At 37.8% G+C, this 27301-nt stretch overlaps 1 protein-coding gene across 1 annotated transcript; it reads left to right on the top strand.

Moving 5' to 3' along the window:
- Positions 1–1006: 1006 nt before the first annotated feature.
- LOC131148317 (L-ascorbate oxidase homolog) lies at positions 1007–24985 on the top strand. Its single transcript, XM_058098032.1, has 11 exons — positions 1007–1157; positions 10581–10718; positions 10833–10921; positions 12664–12861; positions 20187–20296; positions 20383–20653; positions 20929–21034; positions 21601–21946; positions 23635–24003; positions 24184–24262; positions 24448–24985. The coding sequence occupies exons 1-11, from the start codon at positions 1007–1009 to the stop codon at positions 24658–24660; spliced, it is 2070 nt and encodes a 689-aa protein (XP_057954015.1). The 3' UTR covers positions 24661–24985.
- Positions 24986–27301: the final 2316 nt, after the last annotated feature.

Below are 27301 nucleotides of genomic sequence, written 5' to 3'. Positions count from 1 at the left end.
ATTTACATTCCTATTATGTATGAGTTACACAAGTATGTCCCTTTTTAGGGCGGGTTGTCTATGTATCTTGAACAGGTACAGGTATTTTGTGTGAGTGAGTGACACCTGAGTCCATATAAAGGGTTGAGTCATTACAGTTGGTATCAGAGCCTTTAACTAGTCGGAAGTATGATTTAATTCATGCTGCCTGGTTAGGGATACGTGCATAACTTAGAAGTTGCTAGTTTTGATCGTCTAGAATATACTAGAGTATAGGACATGGATAAGACCTTGAGTTTTGCTTTGTATACCTGGAGACATAAATCTATTGATAGACTTCTGTGTTTTTCTGGATCAATCAAAAGGTTCAAGAAGATCACGACAATCAATTGATGGTTTTGTTTCCAAGTGGAAGAGTGGAACTTGAGCTAGAATGAGGGTGTCAAATTTATGGAGTACGTCAATGTTAAGGATATGAACTTAGAGAATTGACCTTATATTGTGATAGCAGTAGTTGATGGGTAGGCTATTACTTTTCTAATGGATTCTTGTAATTGTTTTCAAGATGGAATCCAAGGATATTACGGCCAACATGGGAGGCAGTAGTAGTGAGGGTGTCGGCCTTGAGGCTAGTAGTGACTCCACTAGTGTATTGCGTGATTTCGCACACCAACTCATGGCTAAGGTAGTGCGAACGAATAGAGGTCAAGACCATTCTACAACTAAGATGGGTTGCTCCATTGATCAGTTCGCCAGATTGAAGCCTTCGAATTTCGTAGGAAGTGCAGATCCAGTTCATGCTGAGAATTGGATCCAAGAAGTTGAGAAGATCCTGGATGTCTTGAACTGTACGGTGAATTAGAAGGTCACTTTTGCCACATTCAAGTTGGCAGGAGAGGCTGAGAGATGGTGGGTGTCTATAAAGAAGATGGAGGAACTCCGACCGATACCCGTAGCGTTAACGTGGGCTCGGTTCAAAGAGTTATTCTTTGAATGGTATTTTCCGGCCGTGGTCAGAAATGTAAAGATGGAAGAATTCATGAATCTGACTCAGGAATTGTTGACAGTGTGGCAGTACGCTGCCAAATTCTTGGAGCTATCCCGATTCACTCAATTCGTGATACCGGATGAAGTGAAGAAGGCCTATAAGTTTCATAGGGGTCTGAGGAAGGAGATCCGTAGGTAGACGGTGATTCTGCAGTTACAAGACTTTGCTACGTTGGTTGACAAAGCCACCGTGGCAGAGGAGTGTTTGCTTGAGGACGCAGAGGTCTAGGTTCCGAAGAAGAGGCTAACGCGTCCTAGTTTTTTGTATGGGGCAAAGTAGGGTAATTGGAAAAAGAACAGTGGTGGTATATCTCAGAACACTGCACGTTTTCAGCATTGCCCTTTGTGTGGTAGGAGACACCTTGGGCAGTGTTGGTTGTCTACGGGGGCTTGTATGCGGTGTGGTAAGCAAAGGCACCAAGCGAGAGACTGTGGTGTAACGATCTCAAATTCCTTAACATAAAATGTAACATAATAAATGGAAAAATCAACTCAAACCCGTGGATAATGGGGACACCTGTCAATCACGGCAGAAACCTAAGCGGCAACAAGCATAAAATCTAAATCATCCATCCATAAAGCATAATACCAGAAGCATAATACCAGAGTTATCTACATTCCCAAAATACTGTATCTATTTACACTCTTTCAAAATATTTCAAAATACATCTAGGATCTCATAATCAAAACAATTCTGATCCTAGTACGTTGCTTACCCTCCGAACGGGGTAGCCTAGTAAACTCAATGGCGGTCACGACCCACCAGTCACTCAGGGTCTCTTGAAAAATATATTAAGTTCGGGGGTGAGACACTTCTCAGTAAGGGAAAATAAACTAAATACAGTTGTGTGGCAACATGAACATTTAATGCAATTATACATATACAGTACATTTCATATATCGGTAAACATTCATCATAACATACTAAATTCTCATATACTTTCATAATTATTAATAAATCATAACGTACATAAAACATCTGTTATAACTGATAATACTGAAAACATACCCAGGATGAATAGTTAGCCAATGTCATGTATTACCTCCCGTGACGGGTTGTGCAGCCCGAAGGTGGGACCCGAAAATGGCTGGCCGACCATTGCCGAGTCAAGTATGTCTGTAAGTACGATGGGCCCACCACACCTTGGTCCGGACTACCAAGTGGACTTCTACAACTCTATGCTGAAAACCACATCGACTATCCATCTCCCACCCCCTCATGGGGTGGTTAGCACAAGTCTGAACATAGATATCGGATCTATATAGCTACAGTACTGAGCTCCTGAAACTGAACTAAACTAACATCCGGGTTCTGATAACATACAATACATGATATTATAGTGGCCTCATGCTGATCATTTCATAAATACGGTCTCGTGTCGAATATTTCATAACTACGGTCTCGTGCCGAACATTTCATAATTGCGGCCTCGTACCGAACATTTCAAATTACGGCCTCGTGCCGAACATTTTATAAATATGGCCTTGTGCCAAATATTTCATACATGTCATTCTGAAAATAATCAATTTATCATGCATTTCAACATCATAAGGTACTGAATTCTTCCGTAATTTCTCAAAACATATTCCATTCGTATCATTATCATATCATGATATTCTTCCATCTAAAATAATATTCATGCCACACAATTGCTGTATAAAACCATGCATTGCATTCTAAAAAATTCATAATTTCTGGCATCTCATACATATATATACATTTCAATATATTAGCAGTATTTTTCTCAAACGTACCTTTCCTTTGTAATTTACAAATATAACACATGCTTTTCAGAAAATAACTTTTCTCATAAATAATGATAGTTTGCATAAAAATAACTGCTTTAGTTTATTCCCTTACCTGACTACTGAGAAAAGCCTCTATGAACTCTGGTCTCACACCCGTAGGATTTCCTAATCAATACCCAGAAAATGAAAACTCCCAGTATTAAACTTCAGTATTTTTATGTGCATATCATTTCCTGTAACTACCGTAAGACCAAATTTGGCTTAACAAGCCTTACCTCAACTCAGGGATGATTTCCAACTTACTTTTACCAACGATCCGCTCCGGCAAATTTTGAGAGAACATTCCCAAGAGCGTCGTGATGGCTTTAGATTATCGATTCGGCGTAAATCCATACCAAAATCGAAGAATGAGAGAGAGAGGACCGAAGGGGAGAGAGAGAGAGGAGAGAGTTAACTTAGTTAAGAAGTTAAAACTCAAATTTTTGATATTTATAGAACAAGGGATTCATCGACGAGTCCTTTAATAATTTCGTCGACGAAATTCAGTCGGCTCAAAACCTCTCTCGGTACTTCCTCGTCGACGAATCCTGTCTTTGTCGACGAATTTTCTTATACCCTCATTGACGAATCCTGTCTTCGTCGATGAGTTCTCTGATAATTCCATTTCCCATTTATTATTTAAATTCCATTTTTATTTGGGTTGTTACATTCTCCGCTCCTTATAAAATTTCGTCTTCAAAATTTACTATTCACATAGTTTATCATCCCTTAAGCAAAATGGTCTACTTATTTCATTACTTACCCTCACTTGTGGTGAAGGAATACCATTTTTTACAACTCAAGTTCTGGGAGATTACACATACCAAAAGATATTCCCCCCGAAACTAAAAGACCACATACTAACTAAAGTATTACATGTAGTTGCGAAAGAAACATTACATATTTACTTACATTTCTTATTTACATATGAACTTCTTGGAACAATTGTGGATACTTCTATCTAATCAGCTCCTCAAGCTCCCAAGAAGCCTTTTCTATTGTGTGATTCCTCCATAGAACTTTTACCAGAGGAATTCTCTTATTTCGTAGTTCTTGTTCCTTTCGGTCTAGAATCTGCACTGGTACCTCCTCATAGACTAGCGAGTCACTGAACTCTAACTCACCATAGCTGATACTATGAGAAAGATTTGGGAGGTATTTCCTCAACATAGATACATGGAATACGTCGTGTATTCTGGATAGTGTAGGTGGCAAAGCTAGCCTGTAGGCCACGACCCCACTTTCTCTAAAATCTCAAACGGACTGATAAACCTAAGGCTAAGTTTACCCTTCTTTCTGAATTTCATAACTCCTTTCAACGAAGCTATCTTCAAAAATACGTGGTCACCCACATCAAACTCCAAATTCTTGCGGCGATTATCGGCATAACTCTTCTGTCAGCTCTGAGCTGCACTAATTCTTTCCTTGATGAGTCGAACCTTATCATATGCCTGCTGCACCATTTCTGGACCCACAACTTGCCGCTCACCCATTTTGTCCCAATACAAAGGAGATCGACATCTCCTACAGTACAAGGCCCCAAATGGTACCATGCCAATACTGGACTGGTAACTGTTATTATACGTGAACTCCACCAATGGCATGAACTGAGTCCAGCTTCCCCCAAAATTTAATACACATGCACAAAGCATATTTTCTAGTATCTATATCATCCTCTCAGTCTATCCGCCTGACTGAGGATGGAATGTCGAGCTAAACGACAACTAAGACCCTAGAGCCTCCTACAAGCTCCTCCAAAATCGTGACGTGAATCGCGAGTCTCGATCTGACACAATTGATACAGGCACCCCATGAGAACGAACTATCTCCTGAATGTAAATCTCCATTATATGGCTGAGGGAATAGCTGATCTTGATAGGGAGGAAATTGGCGGACTTAGTCAACCGATCTACTATCACCCAAATCGCATTCTAGCCATGGGATGTCGATGGCAGCCCTGAAACAAAGTCCATGGAAATATGATCCCACTTCCACTCTGGGATGCATAGCGGCTGCAACTAACCCACTGGCCTCTGATGTTTAGCTTTTACCTGTTGGCACGTCAAGCACTGGGCTACATACTCGGCAATCTCCCTCTTCATACCACTCCACCAGTAAAACTCTCGCAGATCCCTGTACATTTTCGTACTACCGGGATGAACCATATACAAAGATCTATGAGCCTCATCTAAAATAGTCCTCCTAATGTTAGCATCAGCAGGAACACACAGTTTGGAACGGGACCGCAAAGCTCCATCATCTAAAATGCAGAATTCCTCTCCCTGACCACTCTGCACTCTGACCATTACCTCTACCAATTATGGATCTTCTTTCTGGGTGGCTTTAATTGTTTCCTGTAGAGTAGACTGTACCACTAAGCTGGCGATACATACTGGAGTATTACTCTCTACCAACTCTAAATCGAGTCTCTCTAGATCCATAATAATCGGATGCTAGATCTCCATAGCTGCTAACACTGCGCACGCGGTCTTCCTACTCAATGCATCAGCTACCACATTTGCTTTCCCTAGGTGATAACTGATAGTACAATCAAAATACTTAATTAACTCTAACCACCTTCTCTGTCTCATATTCAATTTCTTCTGGGTGAAGAAATACTTTAAGCTCTTGTGGTTGGAGAAAATCTCGCACTGCTCGTCGTACAAGTAATGCCTCCAAATTTTTAATGCGTGTACCATTGCAGGTAATTCAAGATAATGGGTAGGATAGTTCTTTTCATATTCTTTCAACTGCCTGGACGCATACGCCACTACCCTGCCGTGCTGCATGAATACACAGCCAAGTTCCTTCAAGGACGCGTCACTGAAAATAGTATAACACTCACCCCCAAATGGGATGATCAATACAGATGCTGTGACTAACCTCTGCTTCAGTTCTTGAAAACTCTACTCACAAATGTCATCCCATTCAAATCTGGCATTCTTCCTAGTTAGTCGTGTCACAGGCCCTAATAAAGCTGAGAACCCCTCGACAAAACGACAGTAATAACCAGCTAACCCCAAGAAACTCCTGATCTCCTGGATGTTCCTCGGTCTAGCCCAATTCACTACCGCCTCAATATTACTAGGATCCACATAAATTCCGTCTCTTGAGATTACATGCCCAAAAAACACAACTTTCTCGAGCTAGAAGTCGCAATTACTGAATTTTGCATACAACTTCTTTTCCCTGAGCATCTACAAAACCTGCCTCTAATGTATCTCATGCTCCTCAAAGCTTCTCGAATAGACCAATACATCATCAATAAAAACAGCCACAAACTGATCTAAAAATGGATGGAAAATCCTATTCATCAAATCCATAAATATCGCCGGAGCATTCATTAGACCAATTGGTATAACAAAAAACTTGTAATGCCCATACCTGGTCCTGAAAGCTGTCTTCGATACATCCTCTGCTCTCACCTTTACCTGATGGTAACCTGATCTAAGGTCAATTTTAGAATATACCCGTATATCTTGGAGCTTATCGAATAAGTTATTTATACGGGGTAAAGGATACTTGTTCTTGATTGTCACTTTGTTAATCTCTCTAAAATCTATACACATCCTTATAGACCCGTCCTTCTTCTTCACAAATAGCACTGGAACTCCCCACGGAGATACACTAGGTCGTATAAAGCTCTTATCAAGCAAATCCTACAATTGATCTTTCAATTTTTCCAACTCTGCCGGCGCAATTCGATACGGTGCTTTAGAAATCGGTGTTCTACCTAGAAGTAGATCAATAGGGAAATCTACCTCATGATCAGGCGGCAAACCTAGTAATTCATCTGGGAACACATCTATAAATTCTTTTACCACAGGTGTAGTAATAAGTTTCAATTCATTTTCTGACATTTCCTTTACAAAAGTCATAGACAGCCATTCTGGAGCAGTCTCCTCGCCTGAACTCCTGAGACCATATGAGGTAAAGATTGCACTCGTGACCCTGTAAATCTGAATTCTAGTTTCCTTGGAGGTTTGAATATCACTTCCCTTGCACGACAATCTATAATACCAGAATTAGCTACTAGCCAATCCATGCCAAAGATGATGTCAAACCCATGCATATCCAGCACTACCAAATCAACAGATAAAATTCTCCCTTGAACATCAACTGGACAACCGTAGAGTATCCTACTGCATCTCACCGCTGACCCAGTCGGTGTAGCCACTAATAGTTCAACATCTAATGATTGCATTTCTGGCCCACATAATTTAACACACCCTAAGGACACAAATGAATGTGTGGCACCAGAATCAAAAAGTGCAATAACATTAAATGAAAACATATTAATCGTACCTATCACCACATCGCCGGCTGCCTTAGCATCACCCGGCGTTAAAGCAAAAACCCTGGCTGGGGCCATATTTCTTTATTGGCCTCCTCGTGGTGCCTAGTAACCTCCTCGTGCAGGTCTAGGAGAAGGAGAAGCACCCGTCTGTGCCGGACACTCCCTCATCGTATCTCCTGGCTCCCCGCACCTATAGTAGACACCTCGCTCAGCATGACACTCCCCCAGGTGTCTCTTCCCGCAAGATGGTCAAGCTGGAGATGGCTGCACACCCTGTAAACCGCGATTCTCAGTCTCCTATCTCCGGTCTCTATAATAGCCACCTCTCTTCCATGTAGCATCGCCGACTCCCTACTGGTAACCGAAAGGTGTGAATCTCTTCTTCTGTCTCTATTCCTCAGCCTCCAACCGCTTACCAATCTCTACTATAGTGGCTCGGTCAACCAGCTCAGCGAAGTCCTGCAAGTTCAGTATCGATACCTACTTGTATATTTATCTCCTCATGCCTCTTTCAAACTATCATACCTTCTTTACCTCATCTGGAATGATGTACGGGGCAAAGCGAGATAGCTCGATGAACCTCGCCACGTACTACTGCACTGACAACTGTCCCTGTTTCAGATTTAGGAACTCCTCAATCTTAGCCTCCCTAGACGAGGCTGGAAAATACCTATCAAAGAATATCTCTTTAAACTGCTCCTATGTCATCTCCACAAGTATAGTCCTCTGCTGCTCTAATAATCTTACCTCCAACCACCATCTCTCGGCCTCTCCAGTCAGTCTATATGTGGCAAATAGTACCCTCTACTCCTCCAAAGACTGCAGTACTGCAAACATTTTCTCTATCTCCTGTACCCAATTTTCAGCGACTGCAAGATCTATTCCTCCTAAAAAAATCAGAGGATTCATCTTTATGAACTTCTCTATCAAGCTACTGTGGCCTGTAGATGGACTACCCTGTTCCCTCAAACTCCTGGCAATTTCTGCCATAACCTGTTGTGCCATGCTACGTAAGACGACATCCGAATCACTACCTGCAGCACCTGAGGGTCCAGCACCCTCACTCCCACTAGCGTGGGCACTACTGCCACCAGGGTCCATCCTGAAAAGAAAATAACTTAACTCAGAACCCCCTTCTCCATACATATCATCAAACTCATATAATATATTCTCCTAATTAATTCATCTCTTATTATCTTAATTCAAGGCTCAATCCTGCAACCTAGATACCCAACCCGACGATAGTTTACTATGAATTTCCTGAAATCGTCACCTCAGGAAAATCACACAAACCACCACGGAAGTCTTGCATCCAGACTACAAAACCATACCTCAAATTTCCTTATCTTATACTTTGGTATTATTACTACTGTACTCTAGAGTCTACAAAACCTAGTATCCTAGGCTCTGATACCAAACTGTAATGACCTCAAATTCCTTAATATAAAATGTAACATAATAAATGGAAAATTCAACCCGAACCCGTGGGTAACAGGGACACTTGTCAATCACAGAGAAACCTAAGCAGCAGCAAGCATAAAATCTAAATCATCCATCCATGAAGCATAATACCATAAGAATAATACCAGAGTTATCTACATTCCCAAAATACTGTATCTATTTACATTCTTCCAAAATATTTCAAAATACATCTAGGATCCCATAATCAAAACAATTCTGATCCTAGTATGTTGCTTACCCTCCTAACGGGGTAGCTTAGTAAACTCAACGGTGGTCACGACCCACCGGTCACTCAGGATCTCTTGAAAAATATATTAAGTTCAGGGGTGAGATACTTCTCAGTAAGGGAAAATAAACTAAATACAGTTGTGAGGCAACATGAACAATTAATGCAATTATACATATACAATACATTTCATATATTGGTAAACATTCATCATAACATACTAAATTCTCATATACTTTCATAATTATTAATAAATCATAACGTACATAAAACATCTTTTATAACGGATAATACTGAAAATATACCCAGGATGAATAGCTAGCTAATGTCATATATTACCCCCCATGACAGGTTGTGCAATTCGAAGGCAGGACCCGACAATGTCTGGTCGACTACTACCGAGTCAAATATATCTGTAAGTATGATGGGCCCACCACACCCAAGTCTGGACTGCTAGGTGAACGTCTACAACTCTATATTGAAAGCCACATCGACTATCCATCTCTCACCCCCTCGTGGGGTGATTAGCACAAGTCTGAACATAGATATCTGATCTATGTAGCTACAGTACCGAGCTCCTAAAACTAAACTAAACTAACATCCGGGTTCTGATAACATATAATACATGATATTATAGAGGCCTCGTGCCGATCATTTCATAAATACGGCCTCGTGTCGAACATTTCATAATTATGGCCTCGTACTGAACATTTCAAATTACGGCCCCGTGTCAAATATTTTATAAATACGGCCTCGTGTTGAATATTTCATACATGTCATTCTGAAAATAATCAATTTATCATGCATTTCAACTTCATCAGGTACTGTATTCTTCCGTAATTTCTCAAAACATATTCCATTCGTATCATTATCATATCATGATATTCTTCCATCTAAAATAATATTCATGCCACACAATTGCTGTATAAAACCATGCATTGCATTCTAAAAAAATTCATAATTTCTGGCATCTCATACATATATATATATATATATATATATATATATATTTCAATGTAATAGCAGTATTTTTCTCAAACGTACCTTTCCTTCATAATTTGCAAATATAACACATGCTTTTCAGAAAAATAACTTTTCTCATAAATAATGATAGTTTGCATAAAAATAACTGCTTTATTTGATTCCATTACCTGGCTACTGAGAAAAGCCCCTATGAACTCTGGTCTCACACCCGTAGGATTTCCTAATCAATACCCTGAAAATGAAAACTCCTCGTATTAAACTTCAGTATTTCTACGTGTATATAATTTCCTATAACTACTGTAAGACCAAATTTGGCTTAAAAAGCCTTACCTCAACTCAGGGATAATTTCCAACTTACTTTTAACAATGATCTGCTCCGGCAAATTTTGAGAGAACTTCCCCAGGAGCGTCGTGGTGGCTTTAGATTGTCTATACGGCGTAAATCCGGCCCAAAATCGAGAAAAAGAGAGAGAGGACCAAAGGGGGGGGGGGAGAGAGAGAGAGAGAGAGAGAGAGAGAGAGAGGAGAGAGTTAGCTTAGTTAAGAAGTTAAAACTCGGATTTTTGATATTTAAAGAACAGGGGATTCATCGATGAGCCACGTCATTCATCGACGAAATTCAGTCGGCTCAAAACCTCTCTCGGTGTTTCCTCATCGACGAATCCTGTCTTCGTCGACGAATTTTCTTATACCCTCGTCGACGAATCCTGTCTTCATCGACGAGTCCTCTGATAATTCCCTTTCCCCTTTATTATTTAAATTACATTTTTATTTGGGTTGTTATATGTGGGATGCAAGGAAACAGTGGAGCCTCGCTGCAGCTATATAGAGGGAATACTCTAACACAGGGTGGTGGTCAGCAAGGGGGTACGGCCCAGGCTAGGGTGTACTCTTTGACTCCCAGTGATGCTGAGAATGCGGGTGATGTAGTCACAGGTATCATTTACATGTTTTCTCATAAAGCTGTTGTATTATTTGATTTCGAGGCAACACATTCTTTTATTTCCCAAGGTTTTGTTAAATTGTGTGGATTAGAGGTGCAATTGTTAGATTATGAACTGATGGTGGCTACACCGTCTGGATCTGTGGTCGAGTGTAGCAAGGTAGTTCGTGACTTCCCGGTTGAAATTCGAGGAAAGGTGCTACCAGTTGATCTTGTGGTGTATGACATGTATGGCTTTGATATCATCTTAGGAATGGACTGGTTGTCTACCCGTTATGCTAGTATCGATTGCACAGGAGGGATGTGTTGTTTAGACCACTAGGAAAGCAGGAATTTCAATTCCTTGGATCGTGCGTACGTTCTACACCACGGATCCTTTCTGCTATGCAAGTTAGAAGGCTACTCCTTAAAGGGTGCCAAGGGTATCTGGCGTTTGTGAAAGACACGCCAGCAGAAGAATAGGAATTGGACATGATTTGTATAGTACGCGAGTTTTTGATGTGTTTCCAGAGGACTTTCTAGGGTTACCCCTAGACCATGAAGTGGAATTTGCTATTGAGTTAGCTCCAGGTACGGCACCGATATCAAAAGCTTTGTATCGTATGGCTCCAACCGAACTGAGAGAGTTGAAAGAACAACTTTAGGAGCTGCTTGACAAGGGGTACATTCGACCTAGTGTTTCTCCTTGGGAAGCACCGATGTTATTTGTGAAGAAGAAGGATGGGTTGATGAGAATGTGCATCGACTATAGGGAGCTTAACAAAGTGACGGTAAAGAATAAATATCCGCTAGCCAGGAGTTTAACCAACTTTAGGGCACGTAGGTCTTCTCCAAGATTGACCTACGGTCTGGGTATCACCAACTTAAGGTGAAAGCGGGGACGTCTCCAAAACTGCATTTTGAACTCGGTATGACCATTTTGAATTTATGGTTATGCCTTTTGGTTTGACTAATGCACCTAACACATTTATGGATTTGATGAACAGGGTCTTCCACGAGTATCTAGACCAGTTCCTCATGGTATTTATTGATGATATCTTAGTGTATTCTAGGAGTGCGGTAGAGCATGAAGTTCATTTGAGGCTTGTATTGCAAATGCTTAGGGATAAGAGGTTGTATGCTAAACAGAAGAAATGCGAGTTCTGGCTGGAACAGTTTGCATTTCTGGGGCACGTGGTGTCTAAAGAAAGTATATCCGTGGACCCATGTAAGATTGAAGCAAGAGTGGACTCAGCGAGATCGAAGAATGTTCAGGAGGTCAGAAGTTTTTTGGGTCTTGCAGGTTACTACTGTCAGTTCGTGGAAGGGTTCTCTAGTTTAGCAGGTGCTTTGATGAAACTCACACAGAAAGATGTAAGGTATGATTGGACAGATGAGTGCGAGCTGAGTTTCTAGGAGCTAAAACAGCGACTAGTCACTACTCTAGTTTTGACTCTTCCATCGAGTGATGGTGGCTTTGTTATTTATAGTGATGCTTTGAAAAAGGGCTTTGGTTGTGTTCTAATGTAGCAAGGTAAGGTAGTTGCTTACGCTTCTCGTCAACTCAAAGAATACGAGAAGACCTACCCAACGCATGATATGGAGTTAGCAGTGGTAGTGTTTACACTGAAAATTTGGAGGCACTACTTGTACTGTGAAAGGTGTGATATTTTTACCGATCATAAAAGTCTTAAATACTTTTTCACCTAGAAGGAGCTTAATATGAGACAACGCAAATGGCTTGAGTTGATTAAAGACTACGATTATATTAATAACTATCATCCAGGAAAGGCTTATGTGGTAGCTGATGCTCTGAGTCGGAAGCCTATTGATGCGTCAGTCTCAGCAGTTGAGGTTCAGCATCAGATCTGTATGGACCTTGAAAGGTTGAGTTTGGAGGTAGCGGAAGGAAACCATCAGGCTGTTCTTGCTAGCTTGGTGGTACAACCAACTTTGCAGGAAAGGATCCGTGTGGCGCAGAAGGAGGATCCTGAGTTGGTTGAGGTTATGGAAGGAGTTCAGAAGGGGTTAAAGCCGAATTTCAGCATCTCTGGTGATGGGATATTGAGATTTCACGGCAAGGTTCGTGTATCGAATGATGCCATGATTAAACCGGTCATTCTAGAGGAGGCACATCGTTCACTTTACACTGTACATGTTGGTAGTAGAAAAATGTACCAGGATTTGAGGGAATCTTTCTGGCGGTCCAACATGAAAAGAGAGATCGCCCGTTTTGTAGAGCAGTATCTGACATGTCAGCGGATCAAAGCAGAATATTAGAAATCGGCAAGACCACTTCAGCCACTCGATGTCCCTGAGTGGAAATGGGAACACTTCTCGATGGATTTTGTGACGGGTCTACCTGCGGAGGTACATGGGCAGAATGCTATTTGGGATATAGTGGATCGGTTGATGAAGACTGCACATTTCATTTCAATCAGAGTCAGCTACTCTCTGAATATGCTGACAAAACTTTATGTGCAGGAGGTGGTATGACTCCATGGTGTTCCTATTTCTATTGTTTCGGATTGGGATCCGCATTTTACATCTCGTTTGTGGAAAAGTTTACAAGATGCCCTGGGATCGTGATTGACATTCAAAACGCCTTTTCACCCACAGATGGATGGATAGTCGGAGAGGACTATTCAGACGTTAGAAAATATGTTGCGGGCTTGTGTACTAGATTTCAGTGATAGTTGGATACGATATCTACCACTTTTTGAATTTGCATATAACAACAGTTACCAGGCGAGCATAGAGATGGCACCTTATGAGGCTTTGTATGGTCGTCAGTGTCGATCTCCGTTGTACTGGGATCAGGTAGGTGAGCAGCAGATACTGGGTCCAGAATTAATTTAGTAGACTTCTACAAAGGTCGGATTGATCAGGGAGAGAATCAAAGCAGCTCAGAGTCAACAAAACAGTTATGCTGATACTCGTCGACAAGAGTTGGAATTTGAGATAGGAGATATGGTATTCCTGAGAATCGATCCAATGAAAGGGGTGATGAGGTTTAGGAAGAAGGGAAAGCTAAGTCCTCGATATATCAGATCTTTTGAGATCCTTGAAAGGAAAGGTTCGGTTGCTTATCGAGTGGCTCCACCTCTAGCATTATCTAGACTCCATGATATATTCCATGTGTCTGTACTGAGAATGTATGTACCAGATCCATCACACGTACTGAGTTACGAACCTCTAGAGATCAATGATGCGTTATCGTATGAGGAAGTACAAGTGCAAATATTGGATCGGAAGGTGCAGCAGTTACGGACTAAGGAAATACCTCTTATAAAGGTATTATGGCATAACAATGCAGTGGAAGAAGCTTCATGGGAATTAGAGTCTGAAATATACTAGAAGTATCTGCATTTATTTGATAGTATATAATGGTTTAGATTAATGATATGATCTTTGGGAGAATTTTGTTTATGTATGTAATCTTCCGAAATATCTTTTGTATAACCATGATATTCCTCCACCATATGTGAGGGTATGTAATGAATTTGAGCCAAAGTCACTTTGTAGGTGACAATCGACTCTTTTGTAAAGCGGGATAATAAGAAAATTTTATGTTGAGCAATGGTTAGTAAATTTTGAGAACGAAATTCTTACAAGGAGGGGAGATTGTAGAGACCCAAACCCGAAATAAGCTGGGTTCGTCGACGAAGTCCTTCAGAGCCTCGTCGACGAGCAAATACCAAGCGGTTCAGAGAAATATCCGGAACTTGGTCTCACTGACGAAGGGATGACTTCGTCAACGAGCTGTGTGGTGGATTAGTCGATGAAGACGCCGCCTCGTCGACGAGTTGGACTTGGTCAAAGGCCCTATAAATATCCATTTTGGTTGCTTAGAAGTTAAGTTTCTTCCCAAAAGCTCTCTCTGTCTCTGTCTCTCTCTCTTTACCCATGAAATTTCTCTTTCTCTCTCTAAGAATCTTCATCGTTCGACGCTCGTTTCTAAAAATAGAAGTTCCTGTGGGGATCAAAGGAGGAAGTTCTACAACTTTAGTAGATCGGATCATTGTTTTGAGGATTTTTGGGTTTTCCCAAAACTTGAGGTAAGGATACGATCTCAATTTTGATTGGATATTTGGATAGTAGTCGAAGTTATAGTAAGGTTATGTTCTGTGGTTTTTAGGTTTCGAGGATCCCGGGTTATCAGTTTGGACCGTTTCGTACGTGATTTCATTTTTGGGATTTAGGTAAGAGGAATTTGATTACAACCATTATTTTTGGAAAAACTAAACTGCTAAAAAGTTAGTTTATATTTATATGTATGATTTAACTGCTTATTTGCTAAATTCTACTGAGTAAAAATGCCGGATTTACGATTTTACGATTTTTGGTAAAAACGAGGATTTTGGCGTATGATCTCCAAATCTTATGAAAATCACTTATTTTCATTTAAACTGTAGTAGGAGATGCTTAAATCTTTTACTTTTCCATTTAAATTGTGGTTACTAAACTTTTTATCATTTAGCGGATTTTTGGATTAAACTCGTGTGATATATGTTGAAATGGAAATGTATGAATTTTATATACTATGTATATGAGATATGGGAATTGAAGTTCCAAATTTGTTATACTAAAAATGTGGAAAATAGAGACCGGTTGTACGCCGAGCTTTATCAGTGAAACAGAAAGGGGTAAACCGAGTGGATAGGCGCCGGTTTGAACCCGATGTGATTATCTGAATTTGTGGAAATACTAGAACTGCATAGGTTATTATATTTTGCTATAAATTGTATATATGATAAATGGAACCATAGCTTGCTACCAAAGGAGTTGAAAGATACTCCAGTAAAAGGGGTTGAAAGATACTCAAGAAAAAGGGGTTGAAAGATACTCCAATGTGAGAAGTTGAAAAAACTTCATTAATGGAGGTGAAAGATACTCCCAATGGCAGGGAATTCCTCAGCTAGAAGGGTATAGTGCAACCACACATTTGAATCAGTGTGGGTACATAGATAGTCGGCTAGCAGGAGTAATGAAACCACTGGTGAAATAATAGACCAGATAGGGGCAGTCAGACTATATATTAGATACTTGACAAATGCCTGCACGAACAGGGCATTGTTGGAGATATCAGTGCACAACCCGTGCCACGGGGTAAATAGGAAAAACATGTTATGACAAGCTGGTAGTTGTTCTAATATTCATATGCATGATTTAAATACTAGAATGTGCAAATAAATCTTATATATTGCAATATTGTGAAGAAATGTTTTACATATATATATATATATATATATATATATATATGAGTTTTAGTCAAATGTGCATATGTGGTCACACACTGTTGTAACACTTTCTTCCTTACTGAGAGGTGTCTCACCCCATTATACAACCTTTTTTTTTAGGTCCATTAGGACATTGGTCCTAGTTGCTTAAGGGACTTGGAGAATTGTTTTTGGTTGTAGCATACGTAAGTGGTTTATGTGTATATTGAACTTAGTTTGAATATCTCTTTTGGGGTTGTATTATTAGGATATGTTCTAAGTCTGTATAAATGTATTTGATGATACAACAGTAAACTTTGGTATATGTCTATTACAAATCCCAATGAATGTTTATATTTTTCCACAACATTTACATTCCTATTATGTAGGAGTTACACTCATATGTCCCTATATAAGGCGGGTTGTCTATGTATCTTGAACAGGTACAGGTATTTTGTATGAGTGAGTGACACCTGGGTCCGTATAAAGGGTCGGGTCGTTACACATTAGCTTAAGGATCTTTGCATTGTCATTGCAAAGATTCCTATAGCTTGATTTTGTTGTGCAAAAATATTTTTCTACAAGTTATATTATTCTTTCAAGCAACTCTTGAGCATAATACATTGAAGAAAATATTTTGAGTTGTTTTGAATATTTGTAGCATCTTTGAAACCCTGATTATTATTGAGATTTGATATATACTTTTTCAAAGAAATAGCTTGATTAGAAAACTCTTGAGCATATTAGCGATCATATCTAGTTGAGTGTGGATTGCACAAAAATACACATCACTGAGCTTACAATTTACCTATATTGTTGATGTATATGTGATTGCGCATATTGGGTACATATCTGCTTTACATGAAAGGATAATCATTGTACCATTTGAGTGAACATATTGTTGTATTTCCAGACGTGGCCTGAGGGGGCGGTAATCCAGCCCGGGAAGGATTGTGTATGTTGAGGTCAGCCCTGTATTAATTAACCTAGTTGTAAAGGTTGAGGTCAGTCGTGTGCTAATTGACCTGGTTGTATTAGGTGTCACTCCACCCGTTAAGTGAGCATTAGTGGAATCCTCGGGCTTGCGAGTTAGAGGTAGGGACGTAAGCACAGTTGGCCGAACTCCGATAACATATCGTGTATCTATTTATCTTTCTGCAATTTACATTCCTGCACATGTATGTTATAGTTTGTGAATGTTGCGCATGATTTTAATTTCCGCACGTTATATTTATCTGCGCATTTGGAACTGCATAGACAGACCCTAGGTTGTGAATATACTGCTGCTATTTAGGTCAAACCTAGGAAAAAGTTTTAAATTCCAATTCACCCCCCTCTTGGGAATACACCAAAGCTAACAATATATATATATCACTTATCCTTATACATTTTTGCATATATATATATAACCACCATTTTACTTAACTTAATTAATTCAATTTAATAATATCTAATTAACTAATTAATTATTTCATAATTACTCTTTATTTTTTTCCAACTATTTCTTATTTATTTATTTATTTAATACATTAATTTAATAATATTTAACTAATTAATTGATTAATAATTTTAATTTATTAATTAATTTTTTTTATTTTATTTTTTCGGGTTATTACAGGAGTGAGAAGGCATTCAAATGGACATTCTTCCCATTATGTGACTAAATCCTTGAATTATTAGTGATGATTTTGAATTTGTTAGTAGGAGTGTCTATTATTGATTTTTTTCTTTTTATTGTTGCTAATAGTGACTTTTAGTGATGACTTTATTAGTGATCGTCACTCAATAATTAATGGCGGCTTTATCTGTGACTATTTGTTTCGGTAACTAGAAACCAAAACGATACTATTAATGAAGGATTATGATTATTAATGACAATTTTTGTAGGTCTCTAATAGTCAAATTTTTCGTAGTGTGAGAGACCAATCAAAATAGAGTTACAAAGAAAGGAAGTGCTTTGCTTGCTAAGGTTTTACCCATCTTAAACATTTAAACCTCCTTCAACATAAAAGTCTCAAAATCTATCTAGGAGAAGATGCATACTTGTATCTTATTGGTTTCATGTTGTGTTAAAAATTTTCCCTTTTTTTAATAATTTCACTAATATATTATAATTATTTACACAACTAATTCTAAAAGAAACTTGGCACTTAAAATTCGTTGACATGCACCTTAGGCAAATTGTAAAACATTAATTTTGTAGCATCTTCTAATTCTCATATCTTTAATTAAAGTGGATCCCTAAAAAAAAAAAAAATTTACTTTTCTTTTTCTTTCTTTTCTTTTTCCAATTCTTTGTTCACATGCTCATTTAGTAGTTAGTTATCATTTTCTATTGTATTCCTCAACCTAAGACCATTTTATATGATTGCTTTGTACTAGAGGCCAATTCTATAATTCAAGTACTATCATATTAAAGAAAAAAAAAAAGTCTCATATGTTGTATTCTTTTCTATTTTTTTGAAATAATTACCAACATGCTCGATGTAATAAAACTGAATATCCAGTTTCTAACTTGAATTCTTTCCTAACTTTCTGTCACTTTATATCTTCTCAATGTTTGTTGTATTTGAATGCATGAATTTCATGTCTCGGATATGAATTTAAATTAAATTTAAGATACTTTCATAGTTCATTTTATCCAACTTTACACAAATTCAAATGTATAGTCCAAATTCTAGGCTGGATTAATATATTTGAACTCTTGTCCTCCAATCACTTAAAAAAAGTGATTTTGGAATATAATGGTTTCACATAAATTTTTGAATATTTTTTAATTTTCCATAAAATATTAAGAATTGTTTACCTTGATAATAAACTAGCATTGCTATCATATGACTTAATATCAATAAATCTTTGGGCGCATGTTGTGTTCTAATGTAGATGTGCAATTGACATTTATTTGTGTCTAAAAATATAATAAGTGACAGCTGCAAATTTACATTAGTGTATTCACATTAAAAAATTTTACTCAATAATGAAGTAGTGAGAAATTATCAAAATGATTTTTTAAAAGCTATGATCAACATAGTCACAATCTATGATGAGATATGATCACAACTGTCAAAACTTACCTTTTACGCCTCACATAAAGTGGCTAACAACATTTTCACATGATATAGCTTAGACTAGAGTTGCAGAAACTAGCCGACAATGTTACATTCTTGGAGAGGGGGGAGGGGATAGAGAGAGGAGTCGCTTAAGAGTGATTGTAGGCTTTTCAATTTCTTTAACAAACATGATTGCACACCGAAGTCAAAATGTTAAGTCAAAAAAATAAGGACAATACACGGCATTGTCATTATAAATATGGACCATCTAAAGTAGTGCTACAAAACGCTCTCGACTTTAAAATATTTATTACATTTAATACATAATTATCCAACACACTTAAAAAATAAAGTGATTATACAGTTCAACATATTTTTTCTACACTTTCGGTCGCGTTGTATTTGACCCATATAAAAAGCGATCCCCCAACCAAAATCCACATAACATTTTTAGAGAAATTTTGTCTCCTCCTCAAACACCATTTTTTATCACCATCCTTTTACAAAGCAAAAGAGCTTTTGTGGGAGACCTCTCCTTGCATTTCATTCCATAGGTTGCTCTCCAAAAAATTGCACAAGAGTTTTTTGAGGAAGAGGGTAAAGCCCAAATGAGAGGCTACAAGGTGACCTGTCAAATCCTACTTATATTCATACAACTGATCAGCTGCACAAGTGGGGAAAACCCTTATAGGTTCTACACATGGACTGTCACATATGGAACCATCTCCCCTCTTGGAGTAAAACAAAAGGTACCATGAATTTTGTTATTGTTATTTTTGATAATTTTATCTATTTATTTTTAATCAATAATTTCACTTAATTTTTTATTATTAATTAAAAATCAACAAAATATATTTAAAAGAAATCAGCATTTTCTTTTCAATATTTAAAAAATCAAAACTAATTTTCAAAAATTTAGAATTTAAATTTTAAAAACATTTAACTTTACTCTGTCTTTTTGTCGAGGAGAATACATCTTCTTTCTTTCTTGCCTTCTGAAAATCTCCCCCACCTCACAGAGAGCCACAAACAAACAGAAATTAAAAAAGAAAATAATTAAACTTCTGGTTAGATCCTTCAATTTTTTAATTTTTATTTTTATTTTTGTTCAGTCAAGCCATTTATTTTCAGCTTATAATTATTTATTTGGTAATTTTTATTCATATGAGAAGAATGGAGGAATAATGTGAAAATTTTTTAACTGAAATGGCAGGGGATATTGATAAACGGGCAGTTCCCGGGGCCACAGATTGAATGCGTAACGAATGATAACTTGATTATCACTGTTGTCAATTGTTTGGACGAACCTTTCCTCCTCTCTTGGTAATCTCTCTCCCTCTCTCTCCCTCACTCTCTCTCTCTGGTAAAATTGTGGTGTGGTGAGGTTGTGAATGGTAATGATGGAGCAGGAATGGGATACAGAACAGGAGGAACTCATGGCAAGATGGGGTGTACGGGACGAACTGCCCAATCCCGCCGGGCCAGAATTTGACATACGTTCTGCAAGTGAAGGACCAAATTGGCACCTACTTCTACTTCCCTTCCCTTGCACTCCACAAGCTCGCCGGAGGTATTGGTTCCATCAAAATTGCCAGTCGCCCCCAAATACCCATCCCTTATGGTACTCTCGCCGGAGATTTCACCATTCTCGCCGGCGACTGGTTCACCAAATATCACAAAGTAAGCTGCCCATTGACATTTTACATCTCATTGGGTTTGCGAAATTCAAGATTCTTTCCGTAACATATATATTCCACAACTCTTATTTCCAAAAATTAGATATTTATCTCGTTTTCAAAATATTACGGTATCACTTTTTCAGCTCCAAAATAATTAAGAAAACAGGATGTTATGGTTACTGCATTTCCAGAAATTGTGAAAGATTTGGCGAGCCAAACTCTATTTTCAGCTTGCCCTGCTTTGTGCATTTGCTAACGGGCAGAGTTTAATTGTAGGATTTGAAGAAAAATCTAGACAATGGACAAATGCTCCCTTTCCCTGATGGGCTTCTGATGATTAATGGAATCGCATCGAATGGTTCGATATTCACAGTTGATCCAGGTAAATCTTTTTCCTTTTCTTTTTTCAGCACAAATATAAATAATTAGAAAAAATCATAAATAAGTCGTCTACCTATGATTTGGAATCAACAGATGCATTGAACAGCTCTTGAGTAAACTAACAAAATAAAAAAGAACCAGGGCATACAATTTCATTCGAAAATGATACCCTTTGAACCACTATGGAATATAACTGAAAAATATTTCAATTTTTATCATTTCTTTTATTTGTTTAGGGTTGATTGATTGGTTATTTAGGGGAAAAATCATGAATAGATACTGGGCAGTAGGAACTTTTTTGAATCGACGATATATAAATTTTGTTCTCATTTTGTCTTCTTTTCTTTTCAATTCCTTTTCTTAAAACAACATTCTTATCCACATGGTACCTTCATTAAGGGGCTTTCTTTTGATTTGAACTATATAGCAGTAGCAGCCCATAGCAATATATATATATATATATATATATATATATATATATATATTCATTCTTGTCCGTTGCTTTAATTTACAGGGTTGAATTAAGCCTAGAGTTTAATATTAATGAATGAGAGAACTGTTGAACAGGAAAGACATACAGGTTTCGGATATCGAATGTGGGATCTGCAAGTTCAATAAATTTCAGAATACAGGGGCACAGCATGCTGCTGGTGGAGGTGGAGGGAACCCACACCCTCCAAAACACTTACTCTTCTCTTGACGTCCATGTGGGGCAGTCCTACTCTGTTTTGGTTACTGCCAACCAAATAGCCCAAGATTACTTCATTGTTGCTTCTTCCCGTTTCACTCCCAAAGTGCTCACTGCAACCTGCATTCTTCGCTACAGCAACTCTGCAAGACATGTTTCTGGTCTTCCTCCTGTTGGGCCAACCTATCAGATTGATTATTCTCTTAAGCAAGCTAAATCTATCAGGTATTTCTGTCACTGCACCTTAAACTTATCTCACATATGCACTGTTTGTTTGGTTGGACAGAAAGTGTTTTCTTTCAAAAATAAGAAAATTATTTTTTAAAGTTTTATTTGTTAGCTTGGAGCAAAATTTGTTTTAATTAATTATTTGAGGGAGTTATTTTGTTGACATTATTGAGATGTATTTTTTTTCCTTGAGACATGGCATCAAACAAAAGGAAAGTAGAAATATTGCTTCAGAAAAAGAAAAGAAAGGAATCATTTGACCAACTGAGGCTTTAAGTTGATCTTCTGGCTTTTCTTTTCCCCTGGGTACATTCTATGGACTTTGTCTTACACTCAAAATATTCTTTCTTATTGTTTTCCTACTAGGGACAAACTAACTTGATTACAATAGTCATGTTGGAGCTTGTCGATTCAAATTTTATTAAGGATTGAAATGGGTTTAGGATGCATGATAGATAAGCTACCACCATTATTATGAAAGTCTATATTACTCTTCCAATTTACCAATAAATAAACGAACAAAAAAAATTTCTAAATTCTACAAAGCTGCATGTTACGATCCCACACTGTGTTTAATAAGGAAATCTTTGGCATACTAGGATGAAGTAGATTTCATTATGCGCCTTCTATGAGGTAAAGCCATAAGGTAGAATGAGTTAAAATAAATAATCCTCAAGAGAAGTTGAGCCAAGGCCATAATATTTGACACCAGAACTACACTAGGGGCATTGCCATGTGGGTGGGTCTAAAGAGAGGTGTAGTTCTTGTCAAAGATCAGTTATGAAAGCCATGTCACCATCCAGGCGATTTTTAGGGAGGATATTGGGTATATAAGGATGGAATATGTTTCAATCTTGTCAAGCTTCTTTTATCAGGCGTGAACTTCAGTGGGAGAAAGAAAATGATATCATACTGAGATTGGAACACAAACACAGCATGCTATGCAAAAACAAGATTTGTGTCCTAAGGAGCAAAGTGTAGGCTCCATGACGAAAATTGAAGTGAAAATTTAAATTTAGCATTATCTTTACATTTATAGAAGGTTTAAAAAAAAAAAAAAAAAAAAAAGGCTAATATATTCTTGTTTTTTTTCTTTTAAACATGCCTCCTAAAATCTGCAGACAGTAGATGCTTCATGTAAGTTCTACTAAGTCCTCCTCTCATATTTATTGAAAGGTAGTAAACGTATAATAGTAGGTGGGAATACCAAAAGGTTTGAGAAGTTTAGGAGTGTTGACTACTTCCCAGAGTCTATTTCTCTCTCTCTCTGCATTTGAGTTCTGCCTGAAATACAGAATGACGGGAAATCTATTTCCCATCTAATGCCTCTTTCTAATCCTCCAAAATATGAATTCGAAACATGGAAGCCCCAAAGCTCTCATCTCCTTATTTTTATGCGCATGCAGGAGTTTAACTATTGCTCTATGCGCTTGCAATAAGCAAACACATAAACTGGAGTACTGGGCACTTACGTGGAATACATTTGCATTTATTGCATGAGATTTCTAATAATCTTAATCATTAAACTATATATAGGATAATAATATTAAACTTCTCTAATTACTAATGAGTTAACCTAGTGCAATAAACATATATCACTTGATGCAAAATATTATCTTTTTCATGTTCTATGTTCCTTTTGACGTCTGCAGACCATGTCTTACTCATCTTTCTGTTCAAACCAGGACGAATCTTACAGCAAGTGGGCCAAGACCCAATCCCCAAGGCTCTTATCATTACGGAATGATCAATGCTTCTCGTACAATCTTCCTGGCCAACACTGCTCCAATTTTCAATGGGAAGCAGAGATATGCTGTGAATAGTGTGTCCTTCATCCCTGCCGACACGCCACTTAAATTGGCTGACTGGTTCAACATCTCTGGTGTTTTCAAACTTGGGAGCATCCTGGACAATCCCCCCATCACTGGCTATCCTACCATCCAGACATCAGTCATGGATGCCAATTTTCGAGCTTTTGTCGAGATTGTTTTCCAGAACAATGAGGACACTCTACAATCATGGCACATTGATGGTTATGCATTCTTTGTTGTTGGGTGAGTTTTTCTTGCAACTCACTACTCGTGGAATAGTGTGAATAAGAAAAATGTTAGTGTCAGTTGTGAGTTTTGATTTGGAATTTGCTGTTGCCTTTTTTCTGATGAGAGCTATAGGTTTGCCGAGTCAGTTTTTCAACTTTGATACATTGTGATATATATATACATATATATGAATAGGATGGAAAATGGGCAGTGGACTAATCAGAGCAGACAAACTTACAATTTAAGAGATGCAGTTTCTCGTTGCACTACTCAGGTACATTGAGTTGCCTAATCTTTTTTGTTCATTCAATCATTATATGATTATATCATTCAATAAATTTGTGAGCTGTTCAATAAAAGTACCTGCCAATTAAAGACATCTTGATGATTCATAGGAAGCAAAATAATAATATTAAGATGGTGTATTCCTGATTTGTTGCTATTTCGATTTGAGCACAGGTGTATCCCAAATCTTGGACTGCAATATACATGGCTCTGGACAATGTGGGAATGTGGAACATAAGGTCCGAGAACTGGGCACGCCAATACTTGGGCGAGCAGTTCTATCTACGGGTCTATTCTCCTAAACTGTCTTGGAGAGATGAATATCCCATCCCAACGGGTGCTCGTCTCTGTGGTCGGGCATTGGGCCATAAGACCAGACCTTTATGAACCCTTACCATCGATTAATTATCATGAGGGAATGCTAGATGAAGATGCTGATATGGATTGAGTACTGGATTTCTTTAAAAGAAAAATATATTCATTACTCGTGCAAGTTACTTGCAAAGTTCAACAACTCATGTTGCATTATTTCTTGGAAAATCCAAGTTGATTTGGAATTAAATAATCCAGTTTGTGTAACTCAACATTCTTCCTTTTATTTTCAGTGACTTTTTAACCTTTTCCCTTCAATTAGACCAGTGGTAATGTTGTCTTCAGACAGTATTGTATTGTTTTATATCTCCTATAATACTTGAAACTACGTGGTGCTAAATGGTGCTTGTTTCTTTTCTTATCAGATTTTTTATTTTGGGTAATCAAACTTACATGCTTCCAGGGAGGGGAAGCTCCCCGAATAGGAGAAGTAAAGTATGATTCGAATCCACATCACACAGTTCCAATTTTTTTACCATATTGATGTGGTTGCTGGCCTCTTGTACATTCTCAACATGCATGACATGCCAATTTCTACGTCCAAATTAAACTTCTAGCCATTTCTAACCCTTGTTGGGTGCTTATGAGAATCATAAATGAAAGTAACGGTATAGGGGTGAATTGGCTATTTTAAAATTTATTACGCGAAAGATTGGTTTATTTTAAACCTTTCAACAGTATCAATCACAATACAATCAACTAAGCAGCGAATTTACTATAAATAATGGAGGTGCCGCCCTTCTTTTTTTTAAAAAAGAAACTAAGCAGCGAATTTACTATACTAATAGACAATCCTAGGTATATATGAAATTCAAAAACAAAAACTAAATTTTACCTTCAGTGAGTCAAATATTAACTCAGAATTCCAACCAAAAAAAAAGTATATTATTAAAATAAGTTTCAATAATATTAATCAAGTGAGTATCCTTACTATACTTGAACAATCAAACAATTTGAAATAACTTTACCTTAGCCAACCAAAACTTAATTCATAGTTTTAGCAATTGTCTGAATTTCAATCGGAAACATAAACCATACACAACATTAACCAACGAATTTAGTTATTCAAAGTAAACTCAATCAAATCTCAGCATTCAACAGATTTTCCCATTAACTTTAAAACATACACAATAGTTAATAAGTGCATAAATTAAAGAGATTTTTTTTTTTTTTTAAATACTAAAGGAGGGCGGCACCTCCATTTATTTATTAATATACCCTCACTTTTAGAGATGAAAACTGTGATTATAAGACAAGCATTGGGAGATTACAGATAAAAAAATTAAAGGCCTCCCAAAAATAACACTAACAACCAACCACAACAGGACTACAAATTCAAATAAAGCTAAATAAGAAACAAATCTAAGTAGGCCTATCAAAAACCAAAAATAATAAAATAAACTAAAATCAAAAAATCTAAACCAATCAAATAAAAATCGAGAGGTTGAACTAATGACGAAAGGAAATAAGACCTAACCTATCCATCCAAAGGATACTTTTCAGAAATTGTGGTAAAAGATGTTGTTCTTCATACATGACATTGTTTCTCATTTCTCCTTCCTAGCGAGAAAATTAGTCGCACTATTGTCTTCTCTATATTGATGGATCACCATAAAGTTCACTCTTTCTAGCTCCACCATGAGGTCCTCCCAAAAATCTCAAAGATACCATAAGGTACATCTACCTTTCCGAAGCCAATCAATAACAATTTGGAGTCACTTTCAATGATCATATTAAAATAATGAAGTCGTTTGCATAAATGAATTCCTTTCATAATTGTTTTTATTTCCGCACTATTGTTCATACCATTGCCAAAATAGCTTGAAAAAGCCGCTTTCACCATGCCATGGTAGTCTCGAATAATTCCCCCACCTCCTGAAGTTCCTGGATTGCCCCTACAGCTCCCATCACAATTAAGTTTTATCCACCTTGTTAAGGGGTTTAACCCACGAAATAATTTTTCCGGGCCTAGCCCAAACTCCCTAATGCTAAATTTGAAATTCTTTCAAAATCATAATGTCCAATATCTTCAATTTTCGGAAAGAATTAAAGCTCTCAGCTAAAGAACTAACCCAATATCAAACATTTCTCTACGTCTGATCCGCACTTTGATAAACTCCTTCCATTCTCACTTTGCATCTTCAATTCCATAGGCACCACGTAATCAAGCACGAAATTAGACCGATTAAAATACCTTTAATAGATGATTTTCCAGCATAGTGGAACCAGTTTGCAATCCTATTTTTCCAAGGAAGGATTCGTTGGAAAGGAATCCCCAACATCACACCAGCCTGATGCCAAACCTCTAAAGCCACCTCGCCTAAAGAAAGAATGTGATTAGTGTTTTCCTAACTTCTCTGCACACAACAATCAAAAGCCAAAGCCATCAATATTCCTTTGGCTTGAATTCTATCATCTACTGCCAAGCATCTAAACTAGGCTTTCTATAAAAACATTGATATTCTTCTAGGCAATAAAGAATGCCAAAACCAGTCATTCCAGTCAAAATTATGACTTCTGCTCCTCACTGCCTCCCAAGCTGTTTTTGTAGAGAAATTGCCGTCAAGGGCAGGCTTCCAGATCAATATATCCTGACCACTTTACCCAGTTGGCATATTATGCAAGATTTCCTTTGTTCTATCGGCCCCAACCATAG

This window comes from Malania oleifera, chromosome 2 (genome assembly GCF_029873635.1).
Source record: "Malania oleifera isolate guangnan ecotype guangnan chromosome 2, ASM2987363v1, whole genome shotgun sequence".
In the NCBI taxonomy this organism is placed as follows: Eukaryota; Viridiplantae; Streptophyta; class Magnoliopsida; order Santalales; family Ximeniaceae; genus Malania; species Malania oleifera.
This window is presented reverse-complemented; position numbering and strand designations above follow the sequence as displayed.

Coding starts and splice junctions, on each gene's coding strand:
- LOC131148317 (XM_058098032.1), top strand. CDS start 1,007: ATGGAAGAATTCATGAATCTGACTCAGGAATTGTTGACAGTGTGGCAG. Junction 21,035..21,600: donor GATATTCACAGTTGATCCAG/GTAAATCTTTTT, acceptor ACTGTTGAACAG/GAAAGACATACAGGTTTCGG. Junction 21,947..23,634: donor AAGCAAGCTAAATCTATCAG/GTATTTCTGTCA, acceptor TGTTCAAACCAG/GACGAATCTTACAGCAAGTG.